The following is a 15,732-nucleotide window of genomic DNA, read 5'->3' on the forward strand; positions in this document are numbered from 1 at the left end:
TGAATAGGTGTAGTACTCTGCACATGTAGTTCCAATTTAAGGTACCATATGCTTTAACCATGTCAAGCGAGATTCAGCCAGAATGGGCACTCGTCGGAGGCCTCACACATGAGGGAATAGAATCGTCTGATATTTAAGATGGTATCCACTCCGAGGAATAAAGCATTTTTTTAGGGACGAGGGTAGTCTTGAAGGTTTCCTCTGTTAGATTTCAACCATTTTTTACATATTTGAGTGTTGTGCAATTTCAGTTCACTAACAAGTATTTTCGCACAGAATCCCCTGTAGTGAAGGGATAGAAAAGTCCTGAGTTGAAAGCATATGACTTTGTGTCTTTCTGCGCAAAATCTATTTTGAAGGGAAATTGCACGCTTTGTAAATCACTAATGAATAGAAATAAATTAAGAACTTAGCAGGTTGCACAGACAATACCATGCATTGCAAGTGATGGAGACTTAAATTAGTGAAAGTTACTCTTTAGCAGCTAATACTTCTCCATTCAAATGGAAGAAGGATCTTCTTAGGACTACCTAGTCTGTGGTTTGATAAAATATATAAAAGTGTGACTCTTGCCAGAGTTTCCTGTTTGTAACTTTAAAGTATTTATTACACAGTACTGGGCTGGGTTACAAGGTAAATCTCCATTAAAAAAGAGAGTTAACAACTCAAAAACAACAGTTCTTTTAAATAGATATAAAGTTCAACGTCCTGAAAAAGTCCAATTTAAAAGATAAAATTAAATGGTACAGCAATTAACACAAAAAGATAAAGAGATTAAATGGCAATTTGAGAAAAATAGCCTGTGATGAATGAGTGGTAAAGCAACTCTCAAAAGAACAGGTTATCAAAAGTGACCACTAGACCAGAGCAGCGCACCAACAGTATTCACAAGAGCACCCCAGTCCAGATTTTTGTAGTTGCCAGGACTGGAGAGTTGGGCCACTTACTTTAGGAATGTCAACATGACTTTCTGAGCTGATTTTACTTTCTTTAGATGTGTCGCCTGGCACTCTAACACAGTAGTTTCCAAAGTTGTAGTTCCAGTGAACTCTTCCAAACAGAAGCTAGTCTCTAGGTTCAGATGTCTTGTCAGTATAGCTCCAGTCTTTTGGCAACATGCTGATTTCACTTGGGAACATGCTGGTTCTAATTCTCTGTTGTGAAAAATAGCAACCCATGAGCAATTGTTGTGGCTGGTACTATAGGCCGACTCTCTGGCCTGTTATAGAGATCCATGGGTGATTTTTGTGTTTTGTACTGTAGTCCATCTCAGTCATACTGTAGAGATCTACGAGTGATTGTTGTAGATTGTACTGTACGCCAACTCTGTTAAGTGTTATAGAGATCCATGAGTGATTGTTGTGATTTGTACTGTAGGCCGACTCTCTGGTGTGTGTATAGAGATCCATGAGTGATTGTTGTGATTTGTACTATAGGCCTACTCTCTGGTGTGTGTATAGAGATCCATGATTGAGTGTTGTGGTTTTTAGTGTAAGCCAACTCTCTGGTGTGTGTATAGAGATCCATGATTGATTGTTGTTGTTTGTACTGTAGGCCGACTCTCTGGTGTGTGTGTGTGTATATAGAGATCCATCTATGATTGTTGTGATTTGTACAGTAGGCCAACTCTCTGGTGTGTGTATAGAGATCCATGTGTGATTGTTGTGAATTGTACAGTAGGCCAACTCTCTGGTGTGTGTATAGAGATCCATGAGTGATTGTTGTGATTTGTACTGTAGGTAGACTCTCTGGTGTGTGTATAGAGATCCAGGAGTGATTGTTGTGATTTGTACTGTAGGCCGACTCTCTGGTGTGTGTATGGAGATCCATGATTGGTTGTTGTGATTTGTACTGTAGGTAGACTCTCTGGTGTGTGTATAGAGATCCATGAGTGATTGTTGTGATTTGTACTGTAGGCCGACTCTCTGGTGTGTGTATAGAGATCCATGAGTGATTGTTGTGATTTGTACTGTAGGCCTACTCTCTGGTGTGTGTATAGAGATCCATGATTGAGTGTTGTGGTTTTTAGTGTAAGCCAACTCTCTGGTGTGTGTATAGAGATCCATGTGTGATTGTTGTGATTTGTACTGTAGGCCGACTCTCTGGTGTGTGTATAGAGATCCATGAGTGATTGTTGTGATTTATACTGTAGGCCTACTCTCTGGTGTGTGTATAGAGATCCATGATTGAGTGTTGTGGTTTTTAGTGTAAGCCAACTCTCTGGTGTGTGTATAGAGATCCATGATTGATTGTTGTTGTTTGTACTGTAGGCCGACTCTCTGGTGTGTGTGTGTGTATATAGAGATCAATCTATGATTGTTGTGATTTGTACAGTAGGCCAACTCTCTGGTGTGTGTATAGAGATCCATGTGTGATTGTTGTGAATTGTACAGTAGGCCAACTCTCTGGTGTGTGTATAGAGATCCATGAGTGATTGTTGTGATTTGTACTGTAGGTAGACTCTCTGGTGTGTGTATAGAGATCCAGGAGTGATTGTTGTGATTTGTACTGTAGGCCGACTCTCTGGTGTGTGTATGGAGATCCATGATTGGTTGTTGTGATTTGTACTGTAGGTAGACTCTCTGGTGTGTGTATAGAGATCCATGAGTGATTGTTGTGACTTGTACTGTAGGCCGACTCTCTGGTGTGTGTATAGAGATCCATGAGTGATTGTTGTGATTTGTACTGTAGGCCTACTCTCTGGTGTGTGTATAGAGATCCATGATTGAGTGTTGTGGTTTTTAGTGTAAGCCAACTCTCTGGTGTGTGTATAGAGATCCATGTGTGATTGTTGTGATTTGTACAGTAGGCCAACTCTCTGGTGTGTGTATAGAGATCCATGAGTGATTGTTGTGATTTGTACTGTAGGTAGACTCTCTGGTGTGTGTATAGAGATCCAGGAGTGATTGTTGTGATTTGTACTGTAGGCCGACTCTCTGGTGTGTGTATGGAGATCCATGATTGGTTGTTGTGATTTGTACTGTAGGTAGACTCTCTGGTGTGTGTATAGAGATCCATGAGTGATTGTTGTGATTTGTACTGTAGGCCGACTCTCTGGTGTGTGTATAGAGATCCATGATTGAGTGTTGTGGTTTTTAGTGTAAGCCAACTCTCTGGTGTGTATATAGAGATCCATGTGTGATTGTTGTGATTTGTACAGTAGGCCAACTCTCTGGTGTGTGTATAGAGATCCATGAGTGATTGTTGTGATTTGTACTGTAGGTAGACTCTCTGGTGTGTGTATAGAGATCCAGGAGTGATTGTTGTGATTTGTACTGTAGGCCGACTCTCTGGTGTGTGTATGGAGATCCATGATTGGTTGTTGTGATTTGTACTGTAGGTAGACTCTCTGGTGTGTGTATAGAGATCCATGAGTGATTGTTGTGATTTGTACTGTAGGTAGACTCTCTGGTGTGTGTATAGAGATCCATGAGTGATTGTTGTGATTTGTACTGTAGGCAGACTCTCTGATGTGTGTATAGAGATCCATGAGTGATTGTTGTGATTTGTACTGTAGGCCGACTCTCTGGTGTGTGTATGGAGATCCATGAGTGATTGTTGTGATTTGTACTGTGGGCCGACTCTGGTGTGCGTATAGAGATCCATGATTGAGTGTTGTGGTTTTTAGTGTAAGCCGACTCTCTGGTGTGTGTATGGAGATCCATGAGTGATTGTTATGATTTGTACTGTAGGCCGACTCTGGTGTGCGTATAGAGATCCATGATTGATTGTTGTGGTTTGTACTGTAAGCCGAATCTCTGGTATGTTATAGAGAGCCATGATTGATTGTTGTGGTTTTTTAGTATAAGCCGACTCTCTGGTGTGTTATATAGATCCACAAGTGATTGTTGTGGTTTATACTGTAGGCCGATTCTCTGGCATGTTATACAGCTTCATGAGTGATAACTGCGATTTCTACTTTATTCCGGTTCTCCGGCGATGAAACACTCTATACTTGAAGACATCAGGATGCATTAATGTTCAGACAAGAGGCCTGTTTTAAAACAATCCCCAAAGAATGCCAAAAATGCTATGAAAATCGTAAATTTCCAGGTAATCTGCACGTTTATTGTTAGGATAATCTGCATTTTCTCCATTTCTTTCCCAGTTTGCCTCCATATGGAAAACGTTTCCATGCAGAGAAATCCCTTCACCTACACCCTCTGCTTGGAGCAACTTTTGCCGATCTGCAAAATTAATCAGAGTTTTTTATTACTATATTTGAACTTGAAAAGCCATTTCTTAAAATCCTCCATGTCCCAGAGTCCAGTCCCATGCTCTGATCTTTATCCCTCTGCTTACAACAGCAAATGCATACTGTACTGACAGATTTTGTGCAGTCATATCTGGCATAATATTGAAATCCTGATTCTATGAGTCACAATTTCAACACTAAAACCAAAATTTTAAAGTCATAAGTTAAATGTTTATGAATCTGGTCCAACACCATGGCTGGAGAGAGCAGCAGGCCCTCCAGTGTCCAGGAATGTTTCAAGGTCTGGAGCTCCAAAACATATCTCGGTTTCGATTTCCAGAAAAGCTGTTAACCTTGGGATGCATTAGCAAGGACTGTGCATTTCAGAGCTACTATCTTTCTCCAATCGGTGCTGCATTTATAGAGATCCTTTATACAGTTCTCAAAACATCATAAGAAGGAAATGTATGGTCTTTGTAACTTTGCTGGAGTATGTCTAATGTTCCTAACCTAACAGGCATGGAGTCTCCAGACTGTGGAATAAATTCCAACTCGCTAGCTTAATGAAAAAACTGAAATTGATTCAAATGTATTCAAATTCCTTCATTTTATTATTAGGAAGCATTTTGTGTACAGAGAATTTCCTTATGGTGTGTAAGCCAGACTTAGTTCACTGCTTACATGTGGTTACCTCAGTATTTAACTTAGCAGTGGAGGGAAGTGTGATAAAGACTTTGAAGATGTTGGTGAAAACCCACACAGTTATGACTGTTCAATCCATTTGTGTTGCATTTTGTTCTCATTCTCCCAACTCTCATCTGGGAACACTTATAGATACCCACCTAGGCGTCATGCGTAAACTCTGCAGATGTTGTAGACGCTTTGCAGTTGGAAATAGCATTTCTGCGTACGACTCTTGAATGGTCGGTTCCACCCATGCTGAATACCGACTGAGGTACGCTTGTGGTTTTTACATGCTGAGAGTGGTCAAAAACACTGGTGGGTTGTTCACTAATTAAATACAGAATCCTTCCCTGTCAACTAGGAAATCCCTTTAGAGGTAAGAAATGTCTGCTTTGTGTTTGTTGGGAAGCCACTTGTTTTTCTATCTCTTTGCACCAGGATTAAAATACTGGTTTGTGGTGGCAATAAGAGAAATTACTTATCTTGCAACTATTTGCAATCTTTTTATTTGACTATTGCAGCTTATCACGGAAGTTCGGCCATTTCCATAGAGATGGAGACATAGCAGCGGTGTGATGTGAAGCCCGCGACGCTACCAGGTCAGCGCTGTATGATAATGCTTTTACTGGAAACCGTGACCTTTGTTTTCATTCTGTTATTGTTCCCTCTCTCCTGTGTTATTGATACCTGCATCACAGAGTTTGACACAAGGCAGTAATATACCACAAAAAATAATAATAATAATAATAATACAATATAACATAATGTGCCATTTAAGGCAGGCGATGTTACTCTGGATTGTGCACAGAAAGACACGTTGTGAGGAAATACCTTGAGAGACAATCTGAGATTACTAAAATAGGTCCAATTCGTGTTAGGTGCACAGGAACTATTCAGAAAAACACCCAATTTGAATGGTGTTCTATATAAGGAATAAGGTACAAGGTCTTGGTGCAGGAAAAGCACTTGAAGAAAATGTAGGAGAATAATGTTGACACTATCCAAATGTACCACAGCACTGCATTAAACTAAGCTTGGACACACAAACCGCTTGAGAACCCATATCTGAGTGTAGAAAACTGCTGCGTTTACAGTTACCTCATATTTTCATCCTTAATGTGAAGGCTCTTTCAAACAGATATGAGTTTCCCACTAGGCACCTTGTATGGAATTTAGATGACCAGCCTGACCCAATTGCTTTTTTTGACAACACATAGGTGTGCGGCTACCACATCCCAGTTGTCCACAATCCCTCGACTGGTGAATGTGTCTAAAGTCGGAAACTGGTTGCACCCAGACTGTCGTGGGGTATGTCCCCAGGGCAAATATGTTTTACCAAATTTTCTCTTAATGAGAAAATTTGGGACAGCATATTAACCTCCATAGGAGGCAACAACACCAGTGCCCTGGGGACATACCCCACGATAGTGGGGGTGCAACCAGTTCGTTTAAATTTTCACTCGAGTTAAGTGAGTGATACCCAGGAGGCACGGGATACCTTACTACAACGTGTGACTCAACACAAGGTTGTGCACGTACTTTCAAGTTTGTAATAAAGTAGGAAACTCCCAGTGGTAAGATTAGGGTCAATGTTCAATTGCCTTTCTGTTTTTCTATATTATGTGTTTTTTTTTTTTTAAGGAAAACATGTTTTTACTGATATACCTTCTGCTTTCCCCTTCAGCAAACAATAGGGGTGTTGAATGTGCCTTTCAGACATACTTTATTAGTGCAATGACTTTGGGAAAGGACATCACAAGTTAATAACCTCAAAGCCACACAGTGTAGATGTTCCCCCCCACTGACAATGTCCACTCCCAGGGCAATCTATTGTGAAAACCCCAAACTCCTCTATGAAGCTACTCCTCATTCTGTCGAAACTGCCATTGCTTTCTGGGTTTTTAGCCTCTGCAGATCCTGGTTCAGTGAATAATGTTCTGTGATATGCAGGCACAGGTGGCACCTTTGTCACCTGGATGTGCAGAAGGTTGAGAGAGATGCTTCCCAAGCAAATAAGTAAGTTGTGCTACATTGTGGCCAAGATGCTGACCTTGGAATGGTCTCTCCAGTCACAGCACTGATAATTGCTAAAGAGATGTCTGGGCAAGTCTCTTCATCTCCCTGTAGCTGAAATTCCAATAACATATAGTGTAAACATGCTTGTCCCAGAATTGATGACCATATCGACGCGCATGAATGAAGTCGCGCTTCAAGGGCTCAGATTAGCTGCAGCAGTATTGAGTTTGAAAGCGTGGAAAGCTGAAAAGGAACAGCCGGCACCATGCTGTTGATCAAGGAAGTAGAGTTGAGATACGCATCCAAGATTACTGCCAGGTTTTTACTTGCTAAGCTCCGGTTGGAGACACTATTAGGCATACACGACAGTAGATGGTGAAAAAGTCGAAATTAGTCCCACATAGGACCGGTAAATCGGGGTTACCTTTGTTTACAGAGAGCAGTCTATCTTTCATCCATTGATGATCTTTGCGCAACAGCTGTGGTCATTATGTACGAGGACATACATTTGGATAACGCCAACAAACATCTGAAAATTAACCTAGTAATTCCTCAGCAACTATTCCAAAGGATGCCTGCAGATAAGTGGTAGAGAAAGAGAGGAGCTCTGTGGTACTCCACAAGTTTCCATAAGAGTGAATGAAACTAGGTACCCAATCTACAGCTAAGTAAGGCAGGGTTGCAACCATTTTAAAGCTGCTTCCATTACCCCTACCCTTTTCCAGGGCAATAGCAAAAATACCCAGGCGTAGCAGGGCTAACTCAGGAGGGGGTATTTTATATGTGCATTAGGTGGTTAGCCCAGGAGTAAAGGAATAGTTAATGGAGATAGTGATATTGCATCCTACCCATTAGTGAAAGCCTATTTTTTCTATGCTAGAAGTACAGTATTACAGAAGACATTATGAGAAACCTGTAATATAGAAACCCACTCAAAGTGTTCACTTTCCTGAACGGAGCAGAGTGGATGATGCTATGAAAACTTAACTCATTCTTCTGCTAACAGTCCCTGTAGCTAGGGGTGGGCATAACTCGCTTAATTCAGTCTTGCATAATCACACAGAATTGCAAGTGAGTACGCTTGATTATGCAAGAAGAGTAATTCCGCATTAGTGCAAAGAATGCCTCTTTGCGTCCAAAATGGGCTCAAGAATGCATTTTGTGCAACGAAATAGCACTTGATGGAACATAACATGAATAGCAAGTGTGAACAGCCGCTCACGCTTGCGTGCTCTTAGGATAGAATTTTCACCCAACTTACCACTGGCATTCAGCACTATTTTCTTATCGCAAAACCCCTCTCTCGGGTCCAAAATGAGCGTAAAAAGGCATTCTGCGCTAAGAAATAGAGCTAAATTGTGCTGTTGGGATAGAGTTCACCCCCCCCCCCCCCAACTTACTCCCGGTATTAAATGCGATTTGTTTAGCACAGAAAATGCACTCTTTCATCCAAAATGGCATTAAGAAACAGCGCTTATTGCATTCATGGTCTCTAAGTGTGCCCCAAATTGCTCTTAATTATGCGAGCAGGCGTAATTGCGTTATTATCGATAATTCCGCTACAAAAAGAATGTGGAATTACCGAAATTACTCTGATTACGCCAGAGTAATTAAAATTACGCCCAGGTCTACTTGTAACTAAATACACTGATGGGCATACCACTGGCAGTCTGCACATGCGATGCATGAAGTTGGCAGCCATAGAAGTTGGTACTCCCTTATAGCACCTTCATCTGAACACACTGTCAAATAATATCAGACAACAATGCTTCTGCTGCTTTGGTTGACACAGATAGGAATTTATGGTTTACTGTACTTCCCTGAACTCTCCATTTTTAGGTCTTGCATGGCGTTGCAGTGCAAAGCGCTGCTCGCCTTGTCGAGATTTATGGTGTACAAGGAGTTTTAGAAAAGGGCTTTAAGCCCCGCCCCTCATTTCCATTGGCTGGCGTCACAGTTTATGCTAAACGGTGGCCTGCCATTGGAAATTAGGGTTTTCTGTACACCCGTTGGCCTCCGAGCCGGATTGGGTCGCCTGCTTTGCTGGTGTCGCAAAGCACTTTCTTATCTTTATGGGGCCATGTGTTTCTAATTAGAAACATATGGCCCCATAAAGACAAGAGATCCCCATGCTCCGGCTGCAGCGCGGTCCTCTTTCACTTTCGGGACCGCGCTTGTTCTCCTAGTGGAATCGGACCTTCATCTGCAGCAAAGGCATTAGCAGCGTTATTGTGGACGTGTGCACACTGCCTCCTGCTTACTATGCTATTTTCTTTCCCTTTTACTCTGCGTGATGTCCGGCCATTGTGATCCTGGGTTTAGGGCAGGCTGCGGGATGCTGGACTGGATGTGGCCGCAATCTTGTTTCTTTTCTTTGTCAGCCACTCTCACTGCAGGCACAACGTTTTTTTTTAATTTTATTAACGGAGCATTGCGCTGTAATGCGCTTTAAATTTTAAATGCAGTACTCGGCTGTACAGAGCCCTCATTGCTGTGCGTGCCCTACATGAACGGATATTTGTTTGTTGTGTAGTGTGCAATACTGGGCTGTACAGAGCCCTCGTTGCTGTGCGTGCGCTACATGAACGGATATAATAGGCTCTTGCTCTACAAGGTCTGTTGGCTGTTTGTTTAGCAAACTCATACAGCGCAAAATGAACTCAAGAGTAGTAGAGACCTTTACAAGACACCCAGTTACATTACACAAGAGCACATTCACACAGGAACACATTGCCTTTTAGAAGGCACATTGCCTTTTAGAAGGCACAGGAGATTAACTAATTTGCCCAGAATCACACATTGGTAAGCCAACGCCGTGACTCGAACAACACCAGCTGCCACACGCGATCATCATGCGTTATTAATTGCACGCGATCATCATGTGTGATTAATCAATTAATCTCCCCATGGTCCCCCTGTTTACTAAAAACGGGGTGCTCAGGAACATTCACATGCGCTATAAGAAGGGACCACCCCGTTAAATCTGTTTCATGTCCTATCTACTCGTCGTTCTTTGTTTCTAATATTTGGCCTCTTTCTGCTCTCCCATGTGCCCCCTTCGAGATCCTCCTCTCCTTCCGCATTCTGCCAGCACCTTCCTACCCAATAGTCGTCCACCACCACATCCACCACGTCCACCACCATGTCCACCACCTCCACGTCCCCCACCACCACGTCCCCCACCACCACGTCCACCACCAGCACGGCCACCACCTCCATCACCACGGCCACCACCTCCATCACCACGTCCACCACCATCACCACGTCCACCACCATCACCACGTCCACCACCATCACCACGTCCACCACCATCACCACGTCCACCACCATCACCACGTCCTCCACCACCACGTCCTCCACCTCCACGTCCACCACCACCACGTCCACCACCACCATGTCCACCACCACCATGTCCACCACCACCACGTCCACCACCACCACGTCCACCACTACGTCCACGTCCACCACCACATCCACCTCCAAAGCACCACATCCACCACCACCACATCCACCACTACCACCATGTCCTCCACCACCACCACGTCCACCACCACCACGTCCACCACCACCAACACGTCCACCACCACCAACACGTCCACCACCACGTCCACCACCATCACCATGTCCACCACCACCATGTCCACCACCACCATGTCCACCACCACCATGTCCACCACCACCACCACGTCCACCACTCCCACGTCCACCACCATGTCCACCACCACCCTGTCCACCACTCCCACCACCACGTCCACCACCACCACCACGTCCACCACATCCACCACCACGTCCACCACATCCACCACCACCATGTCCACCACCACATCCACCACCACTATCACGTCCACCACCACCTCTTCCACCACATCCACCACCATCACCACGTCTACCACCTCGTCCATCACCTCGTCCATCACCACGTCCACCACCACGTCCACCACCACATCCACCAACACGTCCACCAACACCACGTCCGCCAACACCACGACCACCAACACCACGTCCAACACCACGTCCACCAACACCACATCCACCACATCCACCACGTCCACCACCACCACGTCCACCACCACCACGTCCACCACCACCACGTCCACCACCACCCCGTCCACCACCACCACCCCGTCCACCACCACCACGTCCACCACCACCACCACGTCCACCACCACCACGTCCACCACCACGTACACCACCACGTACACCACCACATCCTCCACCACCACGTCCAACACCACCACGTCTACCACCACACCCATCACCACCACCACATCCACCACCACCATGTCCACCACCACTACCACGTCCACCACCACCACGTCGAGGCTTTACAGAGCAGATAAGGCTGTTTGGCCCTCACTAACGATAGTTGCAGGTAGAAGGGATGTTTGGCAAGGATTGTAGGGGGAGAGGGCATGGGAGAGTTAGACGAATAGAACAAGCATTTTAAATGCAATAGGTCTCGCCTTTCATTAAGTTAAAGCCATTTGCTTTGCTATACAATACCATTACTAAAGCAAATGGCTTTAACTTAATCAAAGACGAGACCTATTGCATTTTCAATGCTTGTTAACATTTGACAGTAACTGTTCACAGTGAATAATTACAAATGAAATGAAAAAGGTGCGTACCTAACTCAGCTAAGCCAATTGAGCAGTGAGTTGCAATTTTTCTCCCAGGGGTGTTCACTATTTTTTCTTCTTATGTTGCAGGGTTTTCCGCAGAGGTCAAACTAAACAACATTTTGCAAGAACCTCAGTGTTAAATGGAAGAGGTTAGAAAGATCTTCGGATCGTGGCAAATCCAAGACGTGTTAGCTGACCGGAACGTGCAGATTCTGGATATGTTCTGTGGGATGGTGACACAGAGAAATTTTGGGATGCCGTCACAAGGATCATTTTGTATTATATAAGTTACTGAACAGGCAAGTCTGATGGGACAGTATTTCTTTGCACATAGCTACATGTTTAATGGACCAAAGCCATTCTTTTCCTGAATAGGATGGGCATTTTTTAATCACTGCAGTGCTGGCGAAGAAGGCATCTAAAACACCATATAAACGTCAAAATGTGCAGTGTAATAATGGAGTAGTGTCAACACTCTACACGTGCAGAGATTAATGGACTAGACCACACCAGGTCAGAAGCCAATTATAACCTCTGTAAATATTATGTATGGGTGAGAATTGGTTTGTACTGAGAGAATGGCTCCTACTTTAGTGCCAATCTATCCAATTACAGTCACTTTACTTTCAACATGCCCTTTCTATGGTTCTCTTTCTCTTTTCTATACCATTTTGTTTAAATGGTACGTTTTGTACCATTTTCTTCTATTTATAAAAGCATATAAGTGTGTACCTAGTTGCAGCAAATGGGATATTGTCCATAGACTTGCACAGAGGCAAGGGTTTAACCTTCTGTGGACACTGGTGTACTGTCACAAGCAGGCAGCTAACGGATGAAACGGGGTAGGCTGTGCCAACACTTCAGGAATCTTAATTGAGTCTTGAGATGTCTCGGGACACAGTGAAAAAAATAAAGTGTGTGTTTTAGGTGATGTGGTATTGAGTGTCTAGAGGCAAAGTTTAAAGAAAAGGGTCAAAAATCAGTAAACCGCTCATATGAGATTATTAAAGGATGTGAATAGATCATTATTGTATAAGTAGACATTACCAATAAGTAAGACAAGGTTGTTAGAAAAAAAGATCCTAATGGTATTAGTAGAAAAAACATGCTGCTGGGACTGTCTTTTTTTTTTTGCATCCCAGAACATTATATTGAAAAAGAAATCAAAATAATTGAATGAAAAGAAGGTATTATAAAGATGTATATGGATTTAGCTCATTGTTTGCTTAAAACACTAAAATTAGAGGAAAAATAATAAGGAGACTCAACTAGCATCTCACCGGGTGAAAGGAGTAACTTTGGTGCATTGGCGAATAGCAGCATTACTTTAAAATACTCACTAATGAGTGCATCAGTATACTCTGTGATGATTAGCACATCATATCAGCCCACCTAAAAGTTATTATGCAAAGGGAGCGCTAAGAAGAAAATACTTAGGCTGAATGGGTGTCTAAAGCCAGCAGAGATTGAGCTCCACCACTTAGTAGCTGTATTTAAGATAGTGAAGCATACATCTGGCCCGTGCGCTCTTGATGATTTACTACTTTGGATGATTCTCATCAGATCCTGTTTCATTATACAGACTGTTCTGAACTTTGCAGTTTGGTATTTAATTTATTTGTTTCTGTAAGCCACCATTTACTTTGCGTATATAATTTAGATGACGGGGCCACCACTTTGATTCAACTGTGGGATAAGGGTTAAGATTGAATACAGAAGATTGATGACACGAGCGCCCCTCAACAACCATTTGGTAATCCTCCACAAACTTCAAATGGGGAAATTCACGTAACATAAGAGCATTCTGCAGCTCTCCATTTTCAAAATATTCACCCCATTTGAGGTTTTGAATCACTACAATAATTAAAATCACCCTGAAATTTTAATTGCTAATCAGTATATTACAAAGCGATCCATTAGTATTACACTCAATTTAGAGCACATTTACTCTTAATCCACTACGGGCAGATTGAACAGTCATACATTTGATTTGATTTTAACATTTATGCAACAACAATTGTACTTTCATTTTAGTGCCTAGACCCTATTACAAGGTGTAAAACAGAATGCTTATAAGTGAAAGACGAAAATGTATCACTCAGATAAAAATGTTTAGAAAATATCTTATTATTTTTCAATGCAGCTCATAAAATATTTTTTAGAAATTAGGAACTACCCATATGAAATCGGGGAAAAGTGCAATTATTTGTGTATTCATTTAGCACACTTCATCTACATTAAAAAATAGCATTGTCTGTTTTGTAAAATGTCTGCCCCACAATTTGTAAACTAAATATATGTAGTAAGATTTCCGTTTACTTCTGTAGGGAACAGGTTAGCTTTACCGACTGTTTTACTACAGCTAACAAAATGTAAAAAAGTAGTGCAAGCAGTTAAAAATCAGGTAAGAAAAGAGAAACACAACATAGCAAAGGGTATGTTATAAATGAAAAGTATGTGACTATCTTAATGTGTTAAGAGAGTCCTCATCAGTGAGAATGGACAGGAAAAAAAAATTAACGGAACCAAGATTTACCAGTCACCAGTGCTATTAACGATCTGTGCAAATGGGAGTAGTTTAGGTTTCTTTTTAATTTTTTTATTCATGAGGCCCGATATCAAGAATATAGCAGTCTCATCTGTTCTTGAACAGGCTCGCGAAGAATGTGTCAATATAGCCTGTTTTATGAGACAACAGGGGCCACTTTTCCTAGAATTGCGACTTTCACCAACATGTTTGTTCCTTTTTATATTCCTACTAAAGTCCATAGGCATGTCTCCATTTAATCCTTTTTTATTTTCTCAATTGCAAAAATGGTTGGTGTTTACAAATGTGCTGTACAAGCATTTTCCAGTCATTCCTTTTATATCCAATTCTGACACAATGTGCCAGATTCTTCATACAGCTTACTCTGTGCCATGAGTGGGCTGTTGTTTATAACTGTGTTGTTGTTTACTGATAAAAAGTGTCTCTGCATTTGCTTGCCTTTGCACCTGGATGCGACCTATGTAAATTTAAGTACTACATCCAACTGTGTGGACGCTGTACGCTACATGTGCTTGTATTCATGATGTGGTCATTGACTGCTCAATATCATGCTGGAATTGAGGTGCAACCATGAAAACTGACACTATATTAAAAAAGTGTTTTATGAACACATGGCACTCCCTGCTGTGGCAGAATCCTTGGGCATCTGTGAATGCATTGCCTTGAGTTTGCGGCTATGTACAAGAAGCACAAGGTATTTTTATGTATTTGTGGCATGGTGGTGTATGATTTAGTATGGTCCATTTGCAATGTTTCCATAATGATTGTCACAGTCACAGCGCTAGCCACGCCAGATCCTCATTATTAAAATAGTGGATTCTTAGTAGCTTTGGGTCTTGCCCACTTATGGGATTGTGGTGGCAGGAAAGGGTCGGAGGGGAAGTGGGTGTGCCTTACTTACAGACTGACGGCAGCAAAATAAGCGGAGTTAAAAACATGTGCCATCTTACTTGGAGTCTTATTTTTGTCCAAATGTCCCTCACCAGCCTGGGGATGTTTAGGAAAGGCTTGTGTGCTTTTGAGTCTCTGCACTACTAACAACATGTTAGGAGATAGAGACTTCTATTTGCTACATGTACTGCATCATTTACAAAGCCATCATGACCAGCACCCAGCTTATCTTGCAGCTGTCCGTTCTTGGCACAGCCGCAGCCAGAACTCCATCAGACTGGAGACTAAGAAGTGTAAAAAGGAAAAAAAAACAAGGCAGGAGGCCTTTTCCATCTGTGTATCCAGGATCTTCAACTACATCCCTGTGTCCATCAGGACTGCCCCGATACTACTCCATTCTTTGAAAGAGTTGAACATACACCTATTTAAAGAACAATACTACACAATGTATTAACATTCTACAAAGCAACTACTGCGCATTGACTTTATGCTTGTATTTAATCGTGTACAGCGCTTTGCTGCCTTTTAGCTAGGTTCTTACTATAGAAATACCCATACATATATACATGCATATAAGATGCAGAAAAAACTTAAATAGATTCAGAAGGAATGTGTTTCGGTTGGTACTCCCAGATAACAATGGCTGAGATTAATTCAAGCAATCCACCAATCACTTTTTTGATTTCCTCTGTGCAACACCCTAAGTGTGATAGATATGCCCAGAAGTGGGACCAGTTCTCACCGTGCCACAGGATTCACGTTGCATAACTTTTTTG

General features: G+C 42.4%; 1 protein-coding gene across 2 annotated transcripts in view; it reads left to right on the forward strand.

Annotated features, from left to right (window-relative positions):
* Positions 1-14,700, forward strand: part of ZDHHC15 (zDHHC palmitoyltransferase 15) — a 189,775-nt gene extending 175,075 nt beyond the window's left edge. Inside the window, exons 11-12 of one of the 2 annotated variants that reach the window (XM_085608240.1) lie at positions 5,401-5,478; positions 11,605-14,700. In XM_085608240.1, coding sequence (XP_085464366.1) covers positions 5,401-5,444 — 44 coding nt within the window. In that variant the 3' untranslated portion in view covers positions 5,445-5,478; positions 11,605-14,700. The remainder of the gene's footprint in view (positions 1-5,400; positions 5,479-11,604) is intronic. The other variant, XM_085608241.1, reaches the window with a different exon arrangement.
* The last annotated feature ends 1,032 nt before the right edge of the window (positions 14,701-15,732 follow it).

Source organism: Triturus cristatus, chromosome 5_2 (genome assembly GCF_964204655.1).
Source record: "Triturus cristatus chromosome 5_2, aTriCri1.1, whole genome shotgun sequence".
Lineage (NCBI taxonomy): Eukaryota > Metazoa > Chordata > Amphibia > Caudata > Salamandridae > Triturus > Triturus cristatus.